The sequence below is a fragment of the Anguilla anguilla genome, chromosome 7 (assembly GCF_013347855.1).
Source record: "Anguilla anguilla isolate fAngAng1 chromosome 7, fAngAng1.pri, whole genome shotgun sequence".
Lineage (NCBI taxonomy): Eukaryota > Metazoa > Chordata > Actinopteri > Anguilliformes > Anguillidae > Anguilla > Anguilla anguilla.
The window spans coordinates 13,812,021-13,839,437 of NC_049207.1; the positions used below are offsets into that span (position 1 = coordinate 13,812,021).

Genomic DNA, 27,417 nt, shown 5'->3' on the forward strand with positions numbered 1-27,417 from the left:
CAGACACAACCTTTCCCCTTTTTTTGTTGCTAGGGCTATGTCTGTCCACTCAGCTGCTGCTTCCTGTGGTAGAAAATGAGTCAAGCACGATGTTTCTTGTGCATTTTTTATGAAATATCACTGTTGTAATGCCCACTCAGCTGATGAGGATTCACAGAACAAGCACGCCCTGCAGACAACTAATTCATTAGGCTACTTGGTGAGCATGTAATAATGATTTAATAATCAGCCAGTGACCCCAATAGCCATTCTCAGAAACAAAACCTCAGTATAACTGCATACTGTATAACCTGCCCCTGAGTACCAATTTTATCCAGCACTAAAAAATATACACAAATAAAAATGAAATGAATCTTGTCATTCATGCAGATTGCACAGATTGAACATTCTGCTGTGCTTTTGGGATATGACGGTCAGTGGGATTAATGCGGATTCTCACTTCAAATCCTGACCGTTTTTCAAATGCAGCGGTGAAGCTGAGAATGCACACGGCACGCAGTGCTTTATGGGTAGTACTATCAGTCTCTGCACTGGACATGGTTTTGTTGGTTTTGCCTTTTTTTAGATAAATACATGTAATGGAATATGAAGAATGCCGATTACTGTACTAATCTAAAAATACTACACTCTGACTTTGCTCCCAAATTAGACAGGCCTAGTTAAATTTTGAACTAGCTACTTTGGTCTATGGCCCGGCATGTTTGTGGAGCGGTCCATCCCACAACAAACAGACATGCCTGGGTTAGAGAGCCCACCCACAGACGTGCATGCATTCACGCGCTCGCGCCTACACACACACACACACACACACACCCTGTCTCTCCCTCCCTCCCTCCTCACTGCCCACCATCACTCTGTCCTTCCTCCCATCCCCCCCTCTCTCTCTTTCTGTCCGTCTTCTCGGAGCCGGGGTGTTGGGTACAGTAGCAGGGATTCGGTGTCTCTCAGACACAATGTCGGCCCTGTCGTCCGGGCAGAGCCCCGCTGTCTTTGTCCGCGCCCACAATGCGGGCCCTTATGCGGTGAGTCACGATCAGGTGACTCCTCGGCCGGCCGCTCGGCCCGTTAGCTGACTGTCAGGCGTGGACCGGAGGCCCGGGCCGGAGGACAGAGGGCGGATTGTACCGCGCGTGCGGGGAGGGCGTGCGCCCGCTCGTGAGGAAATTGCCCCTGTTTGTGCCCCATAAAGAAAAATAACCCGAAAAAAACGCGGAGTGTCAGTGTTTATCTAGCCCTTTTCCAGTGTTTTTCCCCCTGGAGTGCTGAGACACAGTGAGCGTTCTGTCTCTACGGGGTGGTGGAGTGTGCAGGGAACACTCACACGCACTCACACACTCACTGTCTGTCTCTCTAAAGCACACTTACTGTACAAGCGTATGCTCTCTCGCTTTCTCTCTCTCACACACACACACACAAGCACATACACGCACATGCATGCACAAACACACACACACACACACGCACATGCCCAGAAAGTCCTGTTGTCCAGGGAGCAGTAAGAACAAGAACCCTGAGAAAAGATTAAAAAGAAAAGCAGTGGCCTTGCAGGCCTTTCAAATGTGTGGAATGTTTTCCTTCACATTTCATGAAGGCCCAATGCTTAAGCTTTCAGAATAAATAGTAAAAACCTTCTCTAAGCTATTTGTATTGGCTTTCCTGGCATGTCATGTCATGTTGAGGTCACATGCCATGTTTTGCCCATAGTGGTGGTGTCCCTTGGGATTTACTAGTGTAAAATCTAAGTTGTGGTAAAGGACTGATGTTTGGCGTGGTAATGTGCAATGTCTTTTTGATTACGTGTTTCCGTAAACCCCTCCCCCTCGGTAACTGGTTTCCACGTGACTTCCCCTCCAGGATCCGCCCCCAGCTTCCTCGGGAGAAGATCGAGGGATGTCACATCTGCACATTTTTGACGCCCGGGGAGCCCCAGGTGATTCTGGGAAAGGACAAGGCCTTCACCTACGACTACGTGTTCGACATGGACTCGCAGCAGGACACCATCTACGCCAACTGCACGGAGAAGCTGATCGAGGGCTGTTTTGAGGGCTACAACGCCACCGTCTTCGCCTACGGCCAGGTGAGCTTCCCCAAAGAGCTCTTCATCCGGAGTCTCCACTCAGATCACCCAGACTCACCTTAATGGAAAGCGCTGGTCAAAATAAGTCTAAGAACAAGTTGTTGCTATATTAGAATACAACAGAGAATGCAATGAAGTTTGCTTAATGATGTTAATTGAGTACAAGGATCACGGATCAACGGTCATCTTCGCTAATGTGTGGTGAGCCTTCTGGCGCAAAACGGCTGCCGTGCATCACCCATTGGTGGTGGGCGAGGTGACTTCCCCTTCACTGTAAAGCACTTTGAGCATTCGGAAAAGTGCTTTATAAATGCAAGGATATTATATCTTTGTAATACAGTTTCAACAGTAGGTTTATTTTAAATGGTTTATTGTATTTTTATTACGGCTGCTGAACAATACTTCCGCTATAGTGTTAGTTTGGGCACAGGGTAAGGCACAGTTGTTGTTCCTTGGACATAGATCCTCAGCCTGTATTTATTCAGTACTGTTAAGTATCCAGCTGTAGAAACTGATTTGTAATTTTAGCATCCTATGTGTATATTAGTGATAAATCACTCAAGATAATGGGTGGCTACTAGGAAAATAAATTGATAATAATTAATTAATAATAATCCCCGTGACCCTGACAAGAAGTACGCAGTTGGATTATGGGAGGACGGATGGATGGATAATAATAATACATACAGTTAAAAATTAAATGTATTGTTCTATCAAAGGTTCTGCTAGATTTTCTATAAATGTAATTTAAAACAGCGGTGTCAGAGGTGCTTGCGGAGATACAGTTTCAGATATCCTAAGCCTTTACAAAGCTGATTTACCCTTACACATGTGCTGGCCATGAATAATCCATCAATACAGTAGCTGATGGTGTTTTCTTATGATGATACTAAGTTTAGTGATAATTTTCTTACCGATGTTCGTAACATTACGAATTACTCTTTATTCAGTGTGTAAGCTATATTGCCTTAGCACTGCCTTTTTTCGCAGTACAGCGTTCCCTTATTCTTAATCCCTCCATTCGTCCTTTTCTCAGCGGTTGCCATCCCTTCTTCACACATTTTTTCACATTTTTCTGTCCGTTACCATGACAGTCGAGCGGTTCCATTAGCAGTATCGCTGAAGTCCGGTGGGAATGCTCCTGAGGTCTAGATTTAAATATGCCACTGTTCATTGGACTGTGTGTTAGCCATGACCTATGACCTTCCCTCCCGTGGCAGCACACCTGACATACCTCCTGAAAACTATGCTGCTGAGCCTCCCACAGCTCCCAGCACCCCACTTTACTTGGCTTGGCTCCTCGTTTTTCCCCCCCTGTGTCTCCACGAGGATAAATACCTGCTTTATTTCAGTCCTGCCGTCTCAACTGACCTCTTGTTTGTGCGCCTCGTCCGCTTTCCCCGCGAGAACAGTGACATCGTTGTGCGGGGCCTACAGTACGCGAGCGACACATTACACCACGACCCCCGTCCTGCCCTTTACCCCTATCACACTGAGCGTGCCTGATGTTCTCTGAGTGAACCAGCGGAGTGAGAGTGAGAGTGGAGAGAGAGCACAGTGAGGTTCTATGTGCCTAAACGTGCTTAAAGGCAGAGTGTGTCTGGCTGACCCCCCCCCCCCCCCCGCCCCCCTTTTCCAGACGGGCTCGGGGAAGACGTACACCATGGGCACGGGGTTCGACGTGAACATCACGGAGGAGGAGCTGGGGATCATCCCGCGCGCGGTCAGCCACCTCTTCAAGGGGATCGAGGAGCGGCAGCAGGCCGCCACCGAGCAGGGGCGCCCCGTCCCCGAGTTCAAAATCAACGCCCAGTTCCTGGAGGTATGCCCCCAGGCCCCGGGGCTCGGGGAGGGGGGGCGGGGGTCTCGCAGCTGAGGCCTGGCTATTTCTGGCCTGGTTTAAACAGGAGTCATGATTTATCAACCCCTCCCCCCCACCTTCTTTACCCCTCATTTTTAAATTTAACCTTAGGCAAGTGCGGCCCACAGCTGTTGACTGGAGCAGCAGGTTGAGGGTGGAGGGGGTACTCGTTGTGGACTGTGTGTGAGTGCAGCTTATTCAGATATGCGAGGGTCAGTCACTAACTCCCCTCAGGAAGAGCAGGGAAGCTGGATTATCACTACAGAATAGCCACTTTATAGCCACATAACTTTCACTCTTCAGACTTGAGCATTTGGCCTCCTCCCTGATCATAACATTGCTCATGATAATATCATGTAAGGCACCTTTCCAGTTTTAGTGTACACTGGGCCTTAAGCACACACATGCCCTGTTTGCTCTCAACTGTGGAAGTACAGACCAAGAGAGTGACGTTTTGGAGTGAAGGACAACTTCACTGCAATAAAATTGTAAGAAAACACACCAGTTGCAATTTGCAAGTTATACTTATTCTTGAAAGATCACTGAGGCAATCACACTCACTTACAGTAATGTAGTAGCAGTATACACCTGATTCGATTAGGCTTATTTAGGATAAAAGGGGAGAAAATATAAAATGCAAAACCTGAACCTGAAAAAAAAAGATCTAATTTTTTAAAGTCTTTCACCATTGGCGAGATAAACAGAATATAAAATTTGTGTGTGTTCTGCTGTCGTAGCTGTATAACGAGGAGGTGCTGGACCTGTTTGACTCCACGCGTGATATTGAAGTACGGAAGCAGAAATCTCACATTCGCATCCACGAGGACGCAAATGGGGGAATCTACACTGTGGGGGTGACCACACGCACAGTCAACTCTGAGGAAGAGGTCAGTGTGTGTGTAATCCTGTATACTCAGTGTGTATGTTTGTTTGTAATACTGTACACTTAGTGTTTAATGTTTGTGTATAATCCTGTGCTCTGATTTTATGTGTGTTGTGTGTATGATGTTTATGTGTAATACTGTATGCTCAGTGTGTATAATGTTTGTGTGTAATATTTTATACTCAGTGTGTATATTAATGTCCGTATCTCTCTCAGATGATGCAGTGTCTGAAGCTGGGCGCTCTCTGTCGCACCACGGCCAGCACACAGATGAACGTCCAGAGCTCCCGCTCCCACGCCATCTTCACCATCCACCTGTGCCAAGTGCGCGTCTGCGCCCCCGACAGCGTAGGTGGCACCGCCCCCCGTGTTCAGCCTGCCCCACGGTTCTGCCTGCTTCCTTTACACACCTTCACACTGTTTTCAGTACTGCATCTGTTACAAACGCACACTTTTTTCCGCAGTTCACTTCATGATGTTCAGTACCATCGCTGATGTTGAGTCTTATCTCCAGTATTCTTCCAGGGTTGTAATGTTGAGTCTTATCTCCAGTATTCTTCCAGGGTTGTAATGTTGAGTCTAATCTTCAGCATTCTTTCCTGCATTGCTCTGTGCAGCAGGAGGGCGAGATGGACAACCGCTTGGCCAACGGCTCCTCGGAGATGAACGAGTTTGAGACCCTGACCGCCAAGTTTCACTTCGTGGACCTGGCTGGTTCCGAGAGGCTGAAGAGAACAGGGGCGACCGGGAACCGCGCCAAAGAGGGCATCTCCATCAACTGTGGGCTGGTGAGAGAGACTGGCATGGTGTTAAACCCAGAGAGATGCACAACCGCTTCTGGTTTAGTGCTCTGACATGGTCGCTGCCACAGCTCTGCTGTGTACAAGTCAGCATAGCAGCAAAGAGGGGTGGCTGTGAGGTAATTAACTACCTGCATGCAGAATATGAAGAGAATCGTGGGATACCATGCAGTTTGGTGGGATGTTAACACTGCTGAGGACTTTTCCAGCAGTAAATAATCCACCTGTCATCTCAATCAGAGAAACTTGCTAACCAGTGCCACCTAGTGGCAGTTATGGATAATTTAAATTCCATTATCATCATTAGCTGGTTTTTAAGAGCATGTTTACGTAAATGACAAAGCGCAGGAAAGTGAGCTTGATTTTTATGTTCTACAAATATTCTTTCTTCACAGCTGGCTCTAGGAAATGTTATCAGCGCTCTGGGGGACCGGAGCAAGCGAGCGACGCACGTGCCTTACCGCGACTCCAAACTCACGCGCCTCCTGCAGGACTCGCTGGGCGGGAACAGGTCCGAGCTCGCTGCCTACGGCTTCTCCCAGGAGATGACAAATGCATTCTGGCCGATGACGCTCTTGCCCTCCGCGCTTTGGGTTAATGTCCTCCTCTGATTGTTTCCAGCCAAACGGTGATGATCGCCTGCATCAGCCCGTCCGACCGGGACTTCATGGAGACGCTGAACACGCTCAAGTACGCCAACCGCGCGCGCAACATAAAGAACCGCGTGATGGTGAACCAGGACAAGGCCAGCCAGCAGATCAGCGCCCTGCGCACCGAGATCGCCCGGCTGCAGATAGAGCTCATGGAGTACAAGACGGTGAGAGAGACCGACTGACAGACAGACAGACGGGAGGAAAGAGAGTGATAGTCATGGAAGAAGTGATAGGAGAGAAGCAGAATATGTGAAGGAAGAGAACTTTTGGCTAAATTGCAAAACAACAATATTCATGACATTGTACAAGTGCTCATCTCTTTTTCCCTCTCTCGATCTTTCTCTGTTTGTCTCATTTTCCCTCTCTCTTTCCATCTCTGTCTCTTTCTTTGTCTCTTATCCCCCAACTCTGTCTCTCTCTGTCTCATCCCCCCCCCCGCATGTCTCATCCCCCTTTCTCTCTCTCTGTCTCTCTGTTTCTGTCTCTGTAAAGGGCAAGCGGATGGTTGGAGAGGACGGCATGGAGGGCATCAGTGACATGTTCCATGAGAACTCCATGCTGCAGACGGAGAACAACAACCTGCGCGTGCGTGTGAAAGCCATGCAGGAGACCATCGACGCCCAGAGGGCCCGGCTCACCCAGCTGCTCAGTGACCAGGCCAACCAAGTGCTCGCCAAAGCAGGTGCTGTGTGTGTGTGTGTGTGTGAGCGTGTGTGAGCGTGTGTGAGCGTGTGTGAGCGTGTGTGAGCGTGTGTGAGCGTGTGTGAGCGTGTGTGTGTGTGTGTGTGTGTGTGTGTGTGTGTGTGCATGTGTGTGGGTGTGTGTGTGTGAAACTATAGTGCATCAGTGCTGATAAAGTGTGTGTTTCTGTTGTACTTATCACCTGCTGTTCTTTAGGTGATGGTAATGAGGAGATTGCAAACATGATCGAGAACTACATCAAAGAGATCGAAGACCTCAGGTATAGAGCCCACGCCCACTTGTGTGTGTGTGTGTGTGTGTATGTGTGTGTTATGGTAGGTGCCCATGTCTGCTCGCTGTGTGTGTGTTATGTTATAAAGTCCTCATCCACTCACTGTGTGTTGTGTGTGATGTTCCGTGACAGTGGATCTTGTCGGCTGTGCTGATTGGCCGTTGGCTTTGTTTCCAGGGCGAAGCTGCTGGAGAGCGAGGCGGTGAACGAGAACCTGCGGAAGAGCCTCTCGCGCGCCTCCTGCCACTCCTCTTACTACGGGGGGTCCAGCCCCTTCTCCTCCTCCTTCATCACCCCCGACTCCGAGACGTCCGACATCATCGAGATTGCCAAGAGGGACGTGGAGAAACTCAAGAAGAAGGAGCGTAAGAAGAAGAAGAGGTAGTCACGGACAAGCATGTCTGACCTTGTGTGAGAGTGTGTGTGTATGTGTGTGCATCGTTTTTAATGGGATGCAGTAATCAGTTTGAGGTGAAATGGTTTAAAGTATTGCCGTCCATAGTAAGGGCGTGTGCGTGTCAGTATTTCTCTGATATTTTGTGTGTAGTTTTTCAGATTAGCTTTATGGGTTCTTGTTTGCATGATGCTGCAGAATTATCGGGTTTGTGCGTGCGTGTGTGGTGTGGGAGTGTGTGCCTGTGGCCTATGTGTATGCGTGCACATGTATTGAACATGCTGAATGTGGTGAAGGCTTATGTTCTCAATTTGAAGCCATGACCACAGGAAGAGCAGATGTGTAGAGATGACCTCAGAAAAATGGGAAAAATACAGTGTAGAACTGTTAAACATCATCTGGTATAAACAGAATCCATCTGTGCATTATTTAAATGCACATTGTAGACACACACATTCCATTAGTGCACTCCATAGTTTTCTGTCCTGAAGACGAACAGTCTTTGAACAGCGCCCTTGTGTGATTTTTTCCCCTGGTCAATAAATATAAAATCCAGAGTCATGGTGCTTCTCATAACAAGTAATTTAAAAGGTTTTAGAGTCTTATATATGGCTGATTTCACATGAACGATTTCATTATTATATACAAGGCGTTTTCAGTGTTTGGTTTGGCGAGTTTAACTGTGTTAAGTTTCAGTATATCTCAACATCTCTGTAGAATGCACGTATGTGCATATATATGTATAAAACCAGTGCTTGGTGGATAATCAAGAAACCTAAGGGTGGGAATCACAGAGTAACTCATGAAATGATGCTATCACAATACGTTGCCCACAATGCTATAGCATCACTATGCAGGCAATTCTGTGATGGTGTGATATATTGCCTGAGAATCATCTACAATACATCACGATATCTGTGTAACTGAAGACAAAAATGTCCCAACGAAGGCAAAATAATATCCCAAAAAGCAGGAATCAATCATATGCTATATTTTCTGCATTTTGAAGTGTTGTCATTTTCACAGAATTTTAGACTACTGAGATGAAACAATGTAAAACTAAGTGTATAGAGTCTTGGCATTTAAATACACACACTGACTGCAACATGTACGCCTGTGCCTTCAATCAAATGTAACCACAAACTGGCAAAAGGCCAAACTGCCAGAAAGAAAAACAGTTCCAGAGTTAAAATGTCAAAAGGAAGGGAAAAAAACTTGCCTCATAGTAACTCAGATCTTTTCAGTCTGTACAAATCAGGTTTAACAGAAAACTCAAAATGGCAAATAATGTACTGCAAAAAATAGCAGTGTATGCATAGCAGGTAACGGCAGATATTCTATGTGTTGTATAGAATATCTCAGTTTCATCAACACTGAGCTAGCTAAGCAGCTTGGTGTAAATAGGTGAAATATTAATTAATTTTAGCAAGTGTCATCACATAGGTGCTCAAATGAACGAACCCAGTTTTTTTACGATTTTGCTACAACAGTGTGCGTAGATGGCTAGCTCGCTATCTTTGAAAGAAAACATGAAGTGAGACAATTTTATGCGAATGACAGCAAACCTACTACTGCTACTGAGAGACCACAATGAGTGCCTGGTTGCTAGGTTTGGGGTATTTGCAGAAATCGTGAAGTAACTGTAAACTACTGTTTATTATCAGATGGCAGTGGTTGTTTTCCAGATTTAGTTGTCAGGAAAACTGCACATCTCTTGCTAATAACCTTTCATTTTGAGTGCAGAATGTCTGGAAAGAAGTGTTTTAATTTTTCACAAGTCTAATAATGGTACCAAACGGATAATCCATGAGGAGATATATAGATAGATAAAATATTGATACTTTTTACACAACTGTATCGGTACTGTATTGCAGAAAACAGTAATACTATTTTGTATCAATGTTTCTCCCACCTCTACTACTACTTTCTTGAGTTTTGTTTTACTAGAGGTGAGTGATCAGTCTTACCGATAATACAGTTATGTAGTGGTTCGTGTGTTGTGAAATCATATCAGAAGCACACATTTTTCCATTTGGCCTTTTTTGTAGAGAGGACCTGGAATGTGGAGAAAGAGAAACCTTGAGTGAGATTGGATTTCAGGCATTTTAGTAATTTTCAGTTGAAGTCAAGGCTCAGTTTCTCAGCTATGGTTAATGGGAGGAACATTGTATTGTTCTCTGAGACACAGAGCCAGGAGCACTGTGTCAGGAAGCTTATAATCACACTGACGTACTGTATGATTAAGTATCTTGTGATGTCAGTGAAGGTATAGGGCAGTAATATGCAGCTAGGCTAATTGCATTGATGCTTTTGCAGGGTTTTTGCCAGTGATGTAGTTTCACAGTTACACACTGTCAGCATATTTAAAGGAGTAGAGTCTTGCTGATAAACCTTCAAGTCTTCCTTCTGGCATTGCGGTTTTGCAGTTGTGGCCTTGGTCTCTTGCTGACCTCTTCTTCCCTTGCTGCTCTCTGTGCTCTCTGGTTTGCCCCCTCCCCGAAGGCTCCAGATGCTGGAGGAGAGTCGGCAAGAGGAGGTTGAGGACGACAGGTTTGCTCAGTCGCTCCGACGCGCTTTTCTAATCCAGCTTTTGGTTTCGACAGGTAGTTGCCACACCCGGAGGAAAGCCCACTATCTGCTGCTCTAACCCCCCCAGTCTGCCCCTGCCCCCGCCCCTACCCTCCTGTGTACAGAGTCTGCTGAGGGACGCCCTCACCTCTGTGCCTTTTGCTTTTAGGCCCCTCCCAAAGGGGTTTGGCTAGACCTCTGTCTGTTCTGGCCAGAAACATTGATGAAGTAACAAGCAGGTCTACTGAACAGCCTTTAGACCCCAGAAAAACTTTGGTTGGTTATTTAAAAAGTATGGTTATTTTTTACAGTCATGGAAAAAGCAACTGCTAAAATAAAGAATACTCATTTTTTTCAAGCAGGAATTTGGTGGATAAAACATTTCAATAAATTGCGTATTTAGCCCACTTTCTTACTTTATCTTTCTCCGTGGCTTGTATCTCTCTCACACTGAAGTGTGGAAATTTTTACCAGAGCCTGTGGGTTTAATGAATGTGGTCTGGGAACTACCGCTCCTTGCTTTTTGCTGTCCTGCTTTTTTCAGTTTGATCACCGGATGATTTAGCTATGTTTCACCTTCATACGCTTTGCAACGTGACTTCAATCATCTGCTAACATCTCAGATTGACTATAACAGTCATCTGATTTAGTTAATTTTGATGATTTATCGGCTGTAATGTACAGAATGCGCTACGCTTCCCTTTATTTTGCCTTTTTTAATCGAGGTTGTGTGTGACTTCTCTGTTCTGTTTATTAGCACAGCTATCACCCGTGATCAGCATGATCACTCACTGTGTGCTTTTGCCATTGAGTTTAACTTTTGAATAAATGTGTCATTGAGCATGTAGGTAATACCCTGCATTTTTTACAGCCGATAAATAATGAACAGGTAGTAGCACTAGATGCTTCCTTTCCCATTCATGTGAGTGAAAGAGTTGTCGGGTAGGAATGTCAGTCTCATCTTGCTGTCTGTCTTTCTCAGTGTGGTCAAAGAGGACACTAGCAGCGAGCCAGAGAAAGGGGCGGAGAAAGAGCTGTCTGAACAAACCAATGATGAAGCTGACGTGGTATAGTATGCTAATCAGTCTCTTAATCACATGTTGAGGTACTGGGCTGGGTTGCCAGAAAGTAATGTTAACTTAACACTGGCTCATGAACAGCATTTATTTCAATAAACTGACAAACTATATCATTTGCTGATACTGTTTTGCTTACATTGAGCTTGTATGCACAATTTTCATGGGCACTGTCACAATCTTTTAAAACTGATTTATGTTTATGACCTTACCAAATCAAAGTTTGAGAAACATTTCTGCAGGACTTTCCATTGACCCAATAGGTTTGCTTGAATTCCCGTAGCCTAACCTTGTGTGTGTGTGGTTCCTTCAGGATATGCAGGAAGGAAGTGACCACGATGAGGCAGATGAGGACGATGACGAAGAGGAAGAGGAAGAGATTGAGGCGGAGGCAGAAGAGAGCTCAGATGATTCCGACTCCGAGCTGGATGAGAAAGGTACCGTAGACCCCCCATCCCCTGTATGGTCAGAAGAGGCTGATACAGCAGGGTGGCTAATTTTCCCTGGGAAATAGGGAGCCCTTAAGGAGCTGTGCTGTGCGTCTGTGCTGCAGAGAACTTCCAGGCGGACCTGGCCAACATCACGTGCGAGATCGCCATCAAGCAGAAGCTGATCGACGAGCTGGAGAACAGCCAGCGGCGCCTGCACACGCTCAAGCTGCAGTACGAGCAGAAGCTGATGATGCTGCAGAGCAAGATCCGCGACACGCAGCTGGAGAGGGACCGCGTGCTGCACAGCATGGGTACAACCGCCGCGTCTGTGCCCCCGCGTGTGTGCTCCGAACGTGCTGTTCTGACCCGGACAGGGCCCTTTCTGACCCGTACCGTCCTGGTCAGTCATGCTATTAGAGCCCATTAAGATAATGACCACCACCAGTGTTCACATGAAGCCTGTGTCACATAGTCCCCAAATTAAAGTGGCTTTTATTTCTTTGTTTTTAAGTCTGCTATCTCAGATAGGCATCGTCAGGGACACACATGGGTTGCTGGGAAGTCCCAATAAAGTCCCATAAAATTCCACCATTAGCATGTAGTTGAAACTGTATTATTGAAGATATTATATTAAATTGTAGCACACTTGGTTAAACAGTTCAGTCCAGGATGGCAAGCGCTCCACCTTTAGGTGGCGCTCTGGCCCTGACGGGAGGGGTCTTCACGCAGACGCTCAGGCGCCCGTTTGTCCGCAGGCTCCGTGGAGACGTACAGCGAGGACAAAGCCAAGAAGATCAAGGCGGAGTACGAGAAGAAGCTGGGCATGATGAACAAGGAGCTGCACAAGCTGCAGGCGGCGCAGAAGGAGCACGCCCGGCTGCTCAAGAACCAGTCCCAGTACGAGAAGCAGCTGAAGAAGCTGCAGCTGGACGTGGCCGAGATGAAGAAGACCAAGGTACTGCACTCGCAGTGCCCCGCCCCTCACAGTGCCCCACCCCTTCCAGCACATTGCCCCGCCCATAGCAGTGCTCAGTCTGGTACAGTGCCCTACTTAGTGCAATATTTTAGACAGAACAAAGCCCTACCCCCTGGTGGACTGCAAAATAGACACCTGGTACACAAGCTTGGGAGGGTATTTAGCATTCATCAGCCTGCATTCTGGAGCATATGTGCTTGGTGTGTTTTGTGAATCCTTTTCCCCTGGGGACAGTAGATAATTAGAGTAAGAACAGATGCTTATTAACTTTCAGGGAAAACAATGCTCTTTGTACTAATACATCATGTAGATGTGTATGGTTTGAAGCTGATGTTTGAAACTAAACAGCAGTTGATATTTTAAGCACGGACTAAACCGTCTAAAAATATCAGTGGTATAATTAGTGATTCCCGTGTTGTCATGGTGATTTTTCTTTCAGGTTCGTCTGATGAAGCAGATGAAGGAGCAGCAGGAGAGGAACCGCATGGCGGAGTCGCGACGGAACCGCGAGATCGCCACGCTGAAGAAGGACCAGCGCAAGCAGGAGGTAGGCAGGGGGCGCTGTGGAGCCGAGCATTGCATTACAGAACCCACAGAAAAATACTGATTCTTTGCCAATTGTGATATGACTGTTGATTGCATATTGGGATTTGGTTAAATCTGTGTGTCCTCTCACAGCACCAGCTGAAACTGCTGGAGGCCCAGAAGAGACAGCAGGAGCTGATCCTACGCCGCAAGACCGAGGAGGTGAGATAAGCCGTCCTCAAGCAGGCATCAGCTGGGTTAGCATCTTTGAGCTGTGCTGACCCAGCTCACTGTTCTTTAACAGGGCCCTATTGAAGCACTGGTGGTGTTCCTCACAGTCTGACTAGGCTAGCATCTTTGAGCTGTGCTGACCCAGCTCACTGTTCTTTAACAGGGCCCTATTGAAGCACTGGTGGTGTTCCTCACAGTCTGACTAGGCTAGCATCTTTGAGCTGTACTGACCCAGCTCACTGTTCTGACTATGTTGTTTGGTAGCCCCACTGGATGGTGCGTAGCTGGCTGCATTGTGTCTGAGGGAGGGCTGTCTTTATTTAGATAGATTATCTCCATCTCAATGTGCCTGCTTCTCTGTCTGCCTACATCTGCTGTGATTGATGTTTAAATCAATCACTGTGCAGTGAAGAAGTGTGAGTGAGGGAGATGTAGCTTCAGAGGAAAAACATGTCAGCTCTCTACTGAACTGACAGGACATTGCAGTAATGCCCTGCGAATACAGGTGAGAAGTCCAAATTTGGGGTGGGGGAGATTTGGAAAAATTACTTTGAAATCTTTCATTGACCAAACTGTAAAAAAGCTGTTTAGGCACTGTATTCACCCAACTCACTCTTGTTGGGCCCTTTCAGTACTGTGATGGGCCCATTCAGTACTGTAATGGGGCCCTTTCATAACTAATGGGGCCCTTTTAGAACTGTACTGGCCTAAACCGTTCTTCTTCAATATAGTCCTGTTATACATTTTTCAGAATTTAAACCTCATTTGAGATCTCACCCAGAGCGTGCCATTTTGTAAAGAGGATGCTTGAATTGCTGAGTCCCTTAGTGTCGTACCCGTTCACCCTTGGCCTATTGGTCTCTCTTGGTCAGGTGACAGCTCTGCGGCGCCAGGTGAGGCCCGTTTCAGGGAAAGTGAACCGCAAGGTGAGCTTACCGGAGCCTCTCCAGGACTCCTCGTACCGGCCCTCCTCGGGACGGTCGTATTCTGGAACCAGCGGGCCGTCCAACGGAACCAGGTAGCGTACATCACTTCCTCTGCACTCTTCCTGTCGGGTGTGTGCGAGTGTGCCTCAGGTCTGATAATGTAACTGACATGGACCCGTGTTTGTGTGCATGTGATTGCGTACGTGTGTCTCAGGTACCAGAGGAGGTTGACAGGCGTGTACTCCACCAGAGGTGCCCGGTCTAAGTGGCAGTCACTGGAGCGGAGGATCAGTGACATCATCATGCAGAAGATGACCCTCTCCAACATGGAGTCTGACATGAACCGGCTGCTTAAGGTACCATAAGGGTGAGGGCAGCAAGAATAGCAATAAGAGCCAGTCCCCTGAAAAATCATATGCAGGTTCAGTTCCTAAATTTAGTTATTTACTATGTTGGATTGACATAATAGTCAATCCAACATAGTAAATGGATTGACAAAATAGTAACCAAATACCCTTGCTAGGACTGTTATATTGGAATGGTCCAAACTAGCTATTTAACAAGGTTTATATATGTTCAGTTTATATACTGAGATTTGCTTTGATGTGTACTATATATACATACTTAGATAGGTACTGGCAAAGAGACACCACTGGCATGTGGTATGTCCAACTGGATTTATTTCACGTTTATTCAGTGTTTTCCTAAATTCAGTGGCTTTTTTCCACCTCAAATGGAGATTTATAGGTGTGTGACTGCTTCTTCAGTGATGACTTTTTTTGGATTGCTTCCACTGACTCTCAGCAACGTGAAGAGTTGACCAAGCGCAGGGAGAAGTTTTCCAGGAAGAGGGAGAAAATGGCTGCCAAGGGGCTAGACGCCGAAAGGACGGTCCTGTCTATCAGCGACGAGATGGAGTCGCTGACCGCCAACATCGACTACATCAACGACAGCATCGCCGAGTGCCAGGCCAACATCATGCAGATGGAGGAGGCCAAGGTGAGCGCGCTCAGTCTGATTCGGCTCCGCCCACTCACTTCTTAATCTCCTCCACCAGATAACCTGGAGTTAGCTTACAGTGTACACGTCTGTTTAATGATAGCGATCCACAGCCCTTTACCACAGGCACAGTGAAATGGACTGTGTGATAAGGCTCCTATGTAACCAGTAGCTGTTGCTGGTGTGAATGAGTGATGGCCCTGAGCCTGTGCGTCTGTGCCCCTCAGGAGGAAGGCGACACGGTGGACGCCCTGGCTGTCATCAGCTCCTGCACCTTAACCGAGGCTCGCTTCCTGCTCGACCACTTCATGTCCATGGCCATCAACAAGGTACGCGCGTCTCTCTCCCCTCTGCCCACCCGTGTGACCCTGAGCCTGCTCTGCTATTGTGCTGACCCACCCCCCCCCCCTTGTCATCGTCGGTCTCGCCCACCACAGGGCCTGCAGGCGGCCCAGAAGGAGTCCCAGAACAAGGTGATGGAGGGTCGGCTGAAGCAGACGGAGATCAACAGCGCCACCCAGAACCAGCTGCTCTTCCACATGCTGAAGGAGAAGGCCGAGTTCAACCCCGAGCTGGACGCCCTGCTGGGCAACGCGCTGCAAGGTACCGACCCCGGGCCGGACCGCGGGGCCCGGAGCATGTGCGTGTGCGCGCTCACACAGCGTCCCGTACTGAACAGATGCCGGATTGAAGGTCACATGACCGATAAAAGGGACGTAGCGAGCCTCCGAGCCCGGCCGTCTCATTGGCTCGGTGTCGGCTGTTCTCGCGCTGGTTCACTGTCACTCTTCTCTTCCCTGGCTCAGTGGTGTCTTTTTCTTGGGCTTAAATTCTGGAGGAAAAAGGGTCTGCAAGCGAAAGCAGCTTTCACAAATCCCCGCAGAGCTGAGAAAGAGCTTCTTCTGTCACAGGCCTCCTCAAACACCATCTCATCCACAAGGAGAGATCAGTCACCCTCCCATCACTAGATGAATCAACATCAGCTATTCATGAGATTCAGTAGCGCCCTGATATTTTCCCTTCCTGTTGACACACACTGACGGCCTACAGGCCGGCCTCCGCCTCCTGCTTTGGACGCGGGCCTGACTTCATCATCAGACACATTCTGATTCATGTGCCTCCGGCTGCATCTATTCAGCACACGTTTGAATCGACCGGGGCGCCTAGATTAAACAGTGGGCATAGCGTTCTGTTGTGTTCTTTTGATTTGATTTGATTCGTTTTTTGTTTTTTGATTTCCTTTGATTAGGTGAATGTGTTTTGATTTGTGTGTCGCCATTTTTGTTTCCCTGTTGCCTGAATTGAAACAGAGCTAGGTAACATGCCTCTGGGTAAGTAATGGACACGAGAGTCTCCTTTACTGGAATGAGTGCATGAGTCCTCCAGACTAACCAGTGAGCGTAACAGCGTGAGGGCGTGCATGTGGTATTGCGCCGCTAAGCTTCCCCCCCCCCCCCCATCTGTCTACTGATCCCCCCCCTCCATGCAGAACCCCCCCCTCCTCCTCCAACCCCCCCCCCACCCACCCCCTTGTACTGCAGCCACACATTAGGACCTGTTAACTGTCATTAGCAGAAGCCTCCCTGACCCCACCCTCACATGCACACACTTACCAACACGAAGTTCTACCGCAGTAGAACCAGAAAACTGGTACTCGTTGATGGATATATCCCGCAGGCGTTTCCATACTGATGTTCTAACTCCCTATCTCATAAGGGGGTTTGCTGATGAACCTACTGATCCTGACAAATGACCTTTGAGATCAGGACTCCTTACCCTTCTAGTTCTGTTGAATTCAGAAAAACACGATGTGAACTAGTGTTTTGCTGCAACTTCAAATGGCATGACCTTGTCTTCATTTGCTTTCTTTTTTAATGCCAGACTGTAAATAGACGCAGAAGTTTAACTACCAGTGTGTAACAACGCTAACGAAAGGTGGCTTCAAGTCCGATCCATCTGCAAGACTAGGATAGGAGTAATGGACACATATGCCGTAATATACTGTAACCTTGAACAACCTGGCATTGGAAAGATCAATATATGTTTCATCATTATTGAACCATTAAACATGCAGCACTAAAAGGAGAACTGTAGCATTGTGATTGGCTGTGAGGTGTGAAAGGGCGTGTTTTCTTGTGATTGCACAGACAACGGAGACTCGAGCAGCAGCGACGAATCAGCCCAGAGCCCCGCCGTGGATGGAAGGTAAGCATCACCACTGCAGATCTCTGTGTCGCTCTTGGCAGTCTCCATCACAGCCATTCCTACAGGGTCAATTCAGCTGCCTGTCAATCACAGCGCTTGGAGCTGGGCCTTGCTTTGAGTAAACAGATCGGTATGAATTCCATCACAGCGGTTCTGTTTTTCTGTTCCAGCTCCTTGGCCTCTGACCTCATGAAGCTGTGCGGAGAGACCAAGCAGAGGAGTAAGGTATGATAACAGACAGTGCCACGCTGTTTTGACTGAGTATGCAGTTCTGTGAAAGACTGGGACTGGGAGTTCATCTTTAAAATTGTCAGATGCAAGATTAGTTGTTAAAGCATAAATCTGGTCAAAAATAAAAATATGTTTAATGTGCTTACGTGCATATTTGAGTGTTCTGTACCTCATCCTGTAGGCCTTGAACCCACGCTTCTCCATGTGACGAGTCTTTCTGGCCCTCATTTCTGTTCATGTGAAGACATTTTAGCTAAATGGCTCTTGGTGTGTTTGTAAGGTCACCAAGAAAAATCTGCCTTTATAAATAGGGTTTGTAGTTTTACATTCACAAAGGAAAAACTGACTGAATCATCAGCTGAATGAGGGTCCAATTTTAGGCCAGTCAATCAATGAAAATGTATCGGTTAATAGCACATTTTTTCAGTTTTATTTTTTGAAATGGAGAATGCTCATGTAGGCACTTGACACCCATGATGAAAGCCCTTGAAAGCCCTTAGTGTTGTAATACCTGTACTTAGTATACTAGTATTCTCTGGATGTTTGTATCGTGGGTGTAGAACTTTTCTCTTCCTGATACAGGCCCGCCGAAGGACCACCACGCAAATGGAGCTCCTGTACGCCAACAGCAACGACCCCAGCACTAGCACGTCCACCGCGGAATTCTCCGCCCCTCTCCTCCCATTGGTTGAAGCCCAGGAAGGGAATGGGGAGCTGGAGCATTTTGGGTCGTCATTCAGGGACAGAGATGCCTTGACCTCTCCCTCAGGCTTGTCCTCTAAGCTGGGCAGCATGTAAGTTTGTGCCTGAGAATGAATGCTAACGTGCTAATGTCACCTGCACCTGCATGATATGGCTGCTGCTTCTTATTTTGATGTTTCATTGGTTTGGTTTTCGTGTTTGGGAAGGTGCCCTAAGTCCCCTCCCATATATTCTACTCAAACAATATTCTTGTACCTCTTATACCCAGGAATATGATACGTGATTTCTTTTCTCTCAAGATAGTACTTATTTTAATCTTTGTTTTTCTGAGAATTAATAATGGCCTTTTTATATTAACCCACACTTTAGTTAGATCACTTAAGCTCTGTACCTTTAGATAGATTAAGTTGGTGTCTAATACAGGGAATTGTAGCTGTGTTCACAGGGTTTGTTGCTCTTGGCTGAGTCCTGGCAATGTTGAAAATGCCTCACGTATGGCGAGTCTTACCGCTTGTCCAGATTCCGTATTGCGCTTCAGCTTGGCACTATGCTTTACCTGGGTAAATTGCTACTTGGCTGTGCAGTGTTCTCTTTAAAGGCCCAGGGCTCATACAGCTGTTGACAGCCCCCAAAGCGCTTTGTTAAATTCCAGTGCGCTGGCTGAGCTTAGCGACCTCTCGCTGCTTGGGTCAAAGACAGTACTGGGGACAGGTTTCAGTGTGACGCACAGTGTATCCTTGAGTTTGTAAAGAGCCACCAGAAACTCCAAAGTCTGGTGAAGGAGGACCCTGAGTTGGATCAAGGTGTCAGGTAATGGTTTGTGCTCTCAACCCCCATTATGCATGTTTAGTTCTGAGAATGTATGTGTTTTTGTTGTTACTTGGAGTTCTACCCCCCCACCTTCCCCACAGCCTGACTTATCACAATTTTTAATTGAACAAAAAAAAATCCCAACTGTCAGCTCCGGCTCCAGGCCTTCCTTAGGTGTTGAGAAGAAACCGTCAGAGGGCTCGCCCGTCACCCGGAGGAAGATGTATGAGAAAGGACAGTTGACAGTCGACAAGGTCAAGGGAAAAGAGATCAAACAGTAAGAGCTAGCGCCGCCCTGCAGGCTGGAGGCTGAAATGATCGCTTCTACTGATCGCTTCTAATGAGCACTAATGAGTTAGTAACTAATGAGCTTTCTGAAAGAATTGCCACATGCCATAGGGAAAGCATGTTCTCTTATCAACCTTAGCAAACAACTGTCAACTTTGCCTGGTTGGATTAAATCTCCCCGGTCACACACTGAATGTCTTTAGTACAACAAAGAAAACATTTCTCCTGTGTACTGATTTATGTACACAAGGTATATTTGTGCCTGAGTGTCTGCCAGGTATACCCTGAGTTGGATACGAGGCATAGAGAAAAATCCTGCTGAGGTGTAGCAGAACATTCAGTGTTTGACTCGCTTCCTCTTTTTAGCCTTTTGATCTGATTACATTGCAGTTACATTGCAAGTAATACATTTCCTTTTTTGCTGACAGTATTAACCCACTGATTCTCTTGTTACCCCATAATCCAAGCCATTCCTGTAAAGAAAATGGCAGGGGTAAGGGAAACATGGGTGGAAAAATAAAACTGTATGATTGCTATCAGTTCTCTTTCTAATGACTCACTATGTCCCTGAATGACACAGGAGAAAGAAGGATCCAGTACCATAGAGCTAAGCCGTTGGTGTCCAGTACTGTGGAGTTAAGCCATTGATGCTGTAGTGCCACAGAGTTGCGTCAGTGTGTAGAGTCACAGGAAAGATCTGAACATCCCAATTCCATGCATCATCATACTGCTGTCTGAATGCTGTGTGTATCCTCTGCTTTACCATGTGTGAGGACATGACTGGTGTGTCTGTGTGTGCCAGATATGGTTGTTGTTAAGCGTGAGGTGTGTGTGTGTGTGTGTGTGTGTGTGTGTGTGTGTGTGTGTGTGCGCGCGTGCGTGTGTGTGCGAGAATCCATCCAGAAACTCAGCCTACATGTCTGCTGTTTCAGCTCTGATTCAGGGACCCCCAAGGCCAGTTCATCACCCCCCTCCCCCCCCATCATCCGGTCCCGTAGCCATCAGAACGTTTTTAACCGTCTCTCTCGAGTCTCTCTCGCGAGCGCAGATGGTCAACAGGATAAGTAAGAGAAGAGACTTGCATTCACACATCTCATGTAGAAATACAGTAATAAATGAATAGTAAAGCAGTAAATTATTGTATTCACACATCTCACTTAGAAATACAGTAATAAATGAATAATAAAGCAGTACATTACTGTATTCACGCATCTTGCACAGAAATACAGTAATAAATGAATAATAAATAATTAAATTAGTGTTAATTGTGTGATACATGTTTGTTGAAGGCATCTGTAATGCAGGTGTTATTGCATTTAATCAGAAACATAGTGAAACGTGGGAGTACTGTAGTGTAACTCCATCTAATAAAGTGCTACACTTACTGTGCTTCAAGTGAAAATGGACACTGCTGTGCACTACCTTATCATTGTTAATGCTGATAGGCTGAGTATAGCAAAGCAACTGATGTTAATGACCTTAAACCATTGACGGGAGAGTATAAAACGTTCTGGTCTGTGTTCCCTTTCCTATTACATGTGTTAGTGTCATCTCTCTGAGTCTCCTCTTCTAATTGTTCAGTGTTAGGGATCGTAACCCTTTTCTTTGGTTTGGACATGTACGCAGTAAGGACTTTATTAATGTTTTCATTGGTCCCAAAGCACTAAAAGCTTAAGGTCTCTAAATTATTTTGTGCATGAGAAATTATAACTCACAAATATTCCTCTGGGCTATACTTTTTTGAGTTGTAGTGATCCATAATTGACTCACGCAAAATCACAGATATCGTACCTCTAGAGACCGGAATAAGTCTTTGCCGTCATTTCTAGGGAGTTGTTCAGCCCCAAGGAGCCAAGATTCTTATTTTACATTGATAAAAAATTTTTTTGTAATTTTTATCTAGTAAAAACTACTTTAATCTAAACTAGATATTGAGATTTTTTGCAGTATTTCTAAAAAATAATGGGTTGTCTTTGTTTTTGTAACTGCTGAAATATCAATGGAGTGGATTGTGTTTTAATAAGTTGTGGCATCTCTAAAGTTCATAAATAATTAGCAAAGCTCAGTTGGGTAGAAAAAGTATTTCTGATTGAATTCAGTTTTGCTTGTTCAATTCAATTGGGTTTATATTGCGTTACAGTTACTGTGTACATGTCTAAACGTTTGAGAAAATCACCAATATAATTTTAACATCCCTACATTTGACTAACACACTTGTTCCTCCCATCTCTCTCTCTCTCTCTCTCTCTCTCCGTGTGGAGTGACTTCCTCTTGTGATAGCAGCTGTCCGTCATCCATTCTGTCATCAGTCATGACATCACGCCCCTGTCCTGTGTCCGTGCCATTGCAGGAGCGGTGCGAGGTTTGGGACGGAGCTGTCCTCATCGCTCCACTGTGCGAGTCACACGGCATAATATAAAGCTCTGAGCTGGACTCTGATCTCCTTCCTGTTCTATTTGGTTCTGTCCACAATAGTGCTTTTCAGCAACGGGTATCTTGAGACAGCTGAAAAGATCAAATGGTCCTCTGTGGGTTTCTGACAGTCTCTGGCTGTCACTCTGGCTGGATCAGTAGAGTCCAGGTCTGCGTCCATCTTACTGATTTGCATAGCTTAGATGTTATTTTTTTGTTAGTAAGCCATTCAGGATAAGTACTGTACCTTGAGCAAGGGTACATCAGCAGTGCCTCACTAAAGGTTTTAATCTTCAGTCTTCTGATCATGAGTTAGTTTTGCTAGCATGGTTGACCCGCGGTCGAACCACGGTCACTGTACTGCTGGCACGCTGCTGGCTCTGAGTTTGTCCCTGTCTCTGTCTCTGAGTGGCTTTGCTGTTGTTGTTGTTGTAGGTGCGAGGAGAATGAGTCCTCTGTACTGCCTCTCCTGTAGGAGCCTCTCCTCTTCCTTTTCTCCTCTGTTCTGCTGTGAGCTCACTGATTGGTTTGTGATTCTCAGTGTGGAGGGCGGGGTCACCTTTTGTTTAATTTGCTGCATGCCGCAGTCAGAGTGTGGATTTGTGTGTTTGCGCATGCTGGTGCACTCGCGTTTGTGCAGCGGCGGTGCTCGGCTGTGAGTGATTTGCATGCTAGTTAGCCTGTGCTGCGTTTAGCCAATGTATTTAGACAGTGATTGGATGCCTTTCTCTCTCGCGGGGTGTGACGTTTCGTGTGTCGCCTCCATCAGAGGCGTGATCAACCCCGTCCCGTCCTCGAGGAGCAGCCGGGGGGCCACTCTGCAGTGCGTCCACGTGGCTGAGGGCCACTCCAAGGCCGTGCTGTGCGTGGACTCCACCGATGACCTGCTGTTCACTGGCTCAAAGGGTAAGACTGCCTACTGGTCATTCACCATCAGTCAATGCTGTTCACCACTGTTCACTACCATTCACCATACCAAAATTCACCAGCATTCATCATCATTCTGTACCATTCACCAGCATTCACTACAATTCACCAACATTGAAGATCCTTGACTGTCATTCAGGATCATTTAGTTATTGAAGTCGAATGTTATGGAATGTATGAATCCACCTCTGACCTCCGTTCCTCAGACCGTACCTGTAAGGTGTGGAACCTGGTAACAGGACAGGAGATCATGTCCCTGGGGGGCCACCCCAACAATGTGGTGTCAGTTAGATACTGCTCCAGCTTGGTCTTCACCGTCTCCACATCCTACATAAAGGTGTGGGACATCCGCGACTCGGCCAAGTGCATCCACACCCTGACGTGAGTCTCCCAGCCGCCCTGCCACCCTGAGCGCTTTCCCCCTGCTTTCCACATTACCCACTGTACCTCTGAGTCTCTCCGATATTCTATCACCTGCTTACAGGACATTCCATAAATGTAGATTAGAGGACAAAGGCCATACATGTAGATTAGAGGACAAAGGCAGTCTTACTCGCAAATAGTGGCAAGTGGACTGGATAGCTAACACTAGTTCTTCTGGGTTGAATTTCAGACCTCATTAGGTTTTCCGAAAATTAATTTCAGAATGGACAGTAAGGTAAATGAGCTGAGCCTTGGGATCTTTATAGTGACTGTGATGACTGGGATACATGTGTGTTTGTGTCATTCATGTTTGATCGTGTGTATGTGTGCACGTGTGTGTGCGTTCACTTGTTGCAGGTCCTCTGGTCAGGTGACTGCTGGTGACGCCTGTGCTGCTAGCACCAACCGGACCGTCACCATACCGGCCGGGGAGAACCAGATCAACCAGATCGCCCTGAACCCCCCAGGAACCTTCCTGTACGCAGCAGCTGGGAACTGCGTGCGCATGTGGGACCTGAAGAGGTGCCTGACTCTGACCCCGCTCTCTACACTGCACCATACAGATACATGGAGACAGCGCTTTGGGGGTTCTGACCTGAGCCAAAACTGTCACAATGACATTTCTGCTCTCACACTCCCTCTTTTACTCCCTGCTCTACCTTGTTCTCCCTCTCCTACTCTCTCTTTCACCTTGTTCTGTCTCTCTCGCCCTCTCCTCCATCTCTCTCTCTCTCACTCTGTCTCTCTCACTCTGTCTCTCTCTCAGGTTTAGCTCTACAGGGAAGCTGATAGGACACTTGGGTCCAGTCATGTGTCTGACAGTGGATCAGACAGGAAATGGTCAGGATCTAGTTATCACTGGTTCCAAGGATCACTACATTAAGGTGAGCACGCCAGTGTGTGTGCGTGTGCGTATGCATGCATGTATGTGTGCACGTGTGTGTGTTCGGTGTGTGTGTGAGAGAGAGAAAGACCTCTGACGTTGCTGTCTGAGAGCTAGGGTTGTGCGGTTTACTGGTACTAAAGAAAGTACCTTGGTACCAACATTTTGTAATGGTACTGTGCCAGCATTTTGCTAAATTCAATACTTAATAATGTGATCGCTATCGATTGGAAAATAAGTACTGTGCCTTTAAGAAGTGAAGGGAACACAGACGTAGTGGGCGGGCCTAGTGGCCTGTGAGTGACAGAAAGCTGGCTGCGCAGCTCTGTCCTCACAGAGGAAGAGAAGTTTCTAGATATAAAGGCAGCAGTGGATCACACTGTCCCCAGCTTGTTGGAACAGCAGGTGCTAGAGAGAGTGACTCGAGTACACATGCACGACAAAAAGATGAAAGCGTCTATTTTTAGGTACGCTTTTCGTCATGGCATAAAATTGCCGGGCATTTTTTTCATTTTTGCCATGCATGCATACTCGTGTACCACTTATGTCAATCCCGTGGCAGTTATTTGCCTATAAAGGCAATCCTGACAAAATGATTGCATTGTCTGTTTGCAAAAAAAATCTTAAAAGTTTGTTTCGCCAAAAGAGGCAACATGTCCAACCTAGCAAAGCGTCTGTCAGACAGCAACCCTAATCTCTTCAGGGTAATGAGATAGATATGTAACAAGTGTAGATTAAGGTCTTTCAATGGTTTAACAAGTGCTGTGCTAACACATTTTAGCTTTTGTTCGTAAATATTTTTGAAAAGATATGTTAAGTTTACATCCGAGAAATTCCTGGCTACTACTAATAGGTATATCATTGCTTTCATGCTGATATACTGCACATTGCATACATCATGTGTTATCAGCACGTGTTTGTGTTGATGTGAGGGGTTTCCCTGTATGCTTGGTGAGAGTTTGTTGAATGTTAGAGGCTTTTGTGACCGTATGTGACGTTTGGATGCCGTTCCAGATGTTCGATGTGACGGAAGGGGTCCAGGGCTGTTTCAGCCCCACGCACAACTTCGAGCCCCCCCACTACGACGGCATCGAGTCCCTGACGGTGCAGGGGGACGCCCTCTTCAGCGGGTCCAGGGACAACGGCATCAAGAAGTGGGACCTGTCCCGCAAAGATTTGCTGCAGGTGAGAGAGAGACACGGGGGGTATTTGGGGACGGGCGAGCGGGCGGGCGGGAGGGGGCGGGGCTTGAGGGCAGCACGTGAGCCGCGTGATTCGCTTCTCTCCCCCCAGCAAGTGCCGAACGCGCACCGCGATTGGGTGTGCGCGCTGGGCGTGGTGCCCGGCCTCCCCGCCCTGCTGAGCGGCTGCAGGGGGGGCATGCTCAAGCTGTGGAACACCGACACCCTGGCGCCCCTGGGGGAGCTGAGGGGGCATGAGAGCCCCATCAACGGCATCTCCACCAACAACAGCAACGTCTTCACTGCGTCCGAGTGAGTGTGCATAAGCACGCACGTACACGCTTGTGTATAAACACGCTGTGTCACCCTTACATACTCTTATGCGCTCTTTCATGCACACGTGCATATTCTCCCTATTCAGGCACACACATGCATATACATACATGCTTTTCATCACGCACTTGCACATTCTGTACACTCACACGCACACACACACACAGATTAACTGAGACTGACAGAAGGTTTTAATACCTTAAAACTATTCTATTTGGTCTGGCAAGCTGTCTTCTGGTGTGATGACCGTTTCCTGATCTTTTGATTGACAGCGACCGGACGGTGAAGATATGGCGGGCGAAGGGGGCGCTGGACGGCGTGCTCGACGCGGCAGACATGGACGACGGCGGCTGTAACTGAGCGGAGCGTGCAGGCTGGCTGCTAGCATCATGACCTGTGACCCGGGGGTGTGGGTGGGGTTCCAGCGGTGTAGTCCCGTGGCACTGTGCACTTTCAAAGGGGGAGGGAGGGAGGGAAGGGGGGGAGCAAGGGTGGAGTCCCGGGGGGGGAAGAAGTGGGCGGAGTCTCAGCTGAAGCCAATCAGGGCCCAAAGGTGAGGGTGTCCTCTCTGTTTCGCTGCACATGATCAGCAGTAACAACCGCATTTAAACCAAGGGCTCCTGCTAATCGCATTCAAAGGTCTCGTCTCCACACACGCAGTCTGTGGCTCCTAACCCTGCATTCCCACAGCACCGCCGCTACAAGGCTTGCGTCTGTCTCTGCCGCGGCTGCCGAACGCAGCCCAGCTGGAGAAATCCCATGGAAGCTCAGCCAATCAGCCGTCTACCTACAGAACCACAGTCCACGCCCCCTAGGACGGCGTGGGCGGGACCCAGGAGCTGGTCTCGAGGGTCCGGCACGCCCATCCCAGCTGTGCGCAGGGTATTCCATTTAGCCGAGGGTAACCATGGCGATCTGTATTACATATGTGCAAGTGGCTGCCCCTCAACTTTAAAACACACTATGCTCTTAAACTGTTCCATGTCTGCTTTAATGTCAGTAAGTAACTGGAAACCATAGGTGACCAAAATTGTGGAACTTTGCTACATTTCTCATTAGGCCACAATAGAACGTGTGCTTTTCTCATAGTTTAACGTCGAGACACCCACTTACAGAACAACAGCAGTATTAGCGCTGGTACTATGCCAGCCCTTAATCTCACTTTGTGTATATCCCTGTAAGGATTCTCCCATTTTCCCTGCTACGGTCAATCTTTTCCCTGTTCAGTTCTGGACTTGATGCTGTTAAACCTTTCCCTAGAGGCTCTGAACTAATATATCTGCTGCTATATATTCTGCACTCCTGTAATCTGTAGAGCTTGACCTCAGAGCCCAGGCAAGCTGTGGCTGGTGTAGGTACACGCTGTAGATAGGCATATTTGTAAAGAGAAGAGTTTTTTTCCCCTGTGCCTGTAACCCTAATACGATAGACTGTATGGTAATGGTATGTACTGATGTCGGTTGAACACTTCTTCCTTGTGTAGTTTTGTGGTCCGATTTGTATTATGCTCAAAGCTTTATGTATATAAAATACCTTTTTTTTGTTTCGTTTGTTTTATTCCTCCTGATTTTTTAGTTGCGGAAAAAATGCCTGACCTAGCGATTCTAATGTCAGATGCTGAGCGAAATAAATTCCATCTGTCAAAAGCA

General features: G+C 47.1%; 1 protein-coding gene across 8 annotated transcripts in view; it reads left to right on the forward strand.

Annotated features, from left to right (window-relative positions):
• The window catches only part of kif21a (kinesin family member 21A), a 44,115-nt gene extending 16,698 nt beyond the window's left edge, over positions 1-27,417 (forward strand). For 2 of the 8 annotated variants that reach the window (XM_035426358.1, XM_035426350.1), the window contains exons 4-38: positions 1,855-2,077; positions 3,717-3,899; positions 4,676-4,825; positions 5,038-5,169; positions 5,439-5,609; positions 6,017-6,132; positions 6,243-6,438; positions 6,767-6,956; positions 7,172-7,235; positions 7,425-7,628; positions 10,144-10,191; positions 11,192-11,276; positions 11,599-11,722; positions 11,839-12,027; positions 12,472-12,671; positions 13,132-13,239; positions 13,371-13,439; positions 14,321-14,466; positions 14,589-14,730; positions 15,179-15,373; positions 15,601-15,702; positions 15,811-15,976; positions 16,684-16,704; positions 17,521-17,578; positions 17,749-17,803; positions 18,392-18,603; positions 19,473-19,598; positions 20,542-20,673; positions 22,791-22,927; positions 23,155-23,329; positions 23,729-23,893; positions 24,138-24,255; positions 25,269-25,439; positions 25,548-25,747; positions 26,041-27,417. In XM_035426358.1, the coding sequence (XP_035282249.1) occupies positions 1,855-2,077; positions 3,717-3,899; positions 4,676-4,825; positions 5,038-5,169; positions 5,439-5,609; positions 6,017-6,132; positions 6,243-6,438; positions 6,767-6,956; positions 7,172-7,235; positions 7,425-7,628; positions 10,144-10,191; positions 11,192-11,276; positions 11,599-11,722; positions 11,839-12,027; positions 12,472-12,671; positions 13,132-13,239; positions 13,371-13,439; positions 14,321-14,466; positions 14,589-14,730; positions 15,179-15,373; positions 15,601-15,702; positions 15,811-15,976; positions 16,684-16,704; positions 17,521-17,578; positions 17,749-17,803; positions 18,392-18,603; positions 19,473-19,598; positions 20,542-20,673; positions 22,791-22,927; positions 23,155-23,329; positions 23,729-23,893; positions 24,138-24,255; positions 25,269-25,439; positions 25,548-25,747; positions 26,041-26,128 (4,861 nt within the window). In that variant the 3' untranslated portion in view covers positions 26,129-27,417. The remainder of the gene's footprint in view (positions 1-1,854; positions 2,078-3,716; positions 3,900-4,675; positions 4,826-5,037; positions 5,170-5,438; positions 5,610-6,016; positions 6,133-6,242; positions 6,439-6,766; positions 6,957-7,171; positions 7,236-7,424; positions 7,629-10,143; positions 10,192-11,191; positions 11,277-11,598; positions 11,723-11,838; positions 12,028-12,471; positions 12,672-13,131; positions 13,240-13,370; positions 13,440-14,320; positions 14,467-14,588; positions 14,731-15,178; positions 15,374-15,600; positions 15,703-15,810; positions 15,977-16,683; positions 16,705-17,520; positions 17,579-17,748; positions 17,804-18,391; positions 18,604-19,472; positions 19,599-20,541; positions 20,674-22,790; positions 22,928-23,154; positions 23,330-23,728; positions 23,894-24,137; positions 24,256-25,268; positions 25,440-25,547; positions 25,748-26,040) is intronic. The other 6 variants (XM_035426353.1, XM_035426352.1, XM_035426356.1 and 3 more) reach the window with 6 other exon arrangements.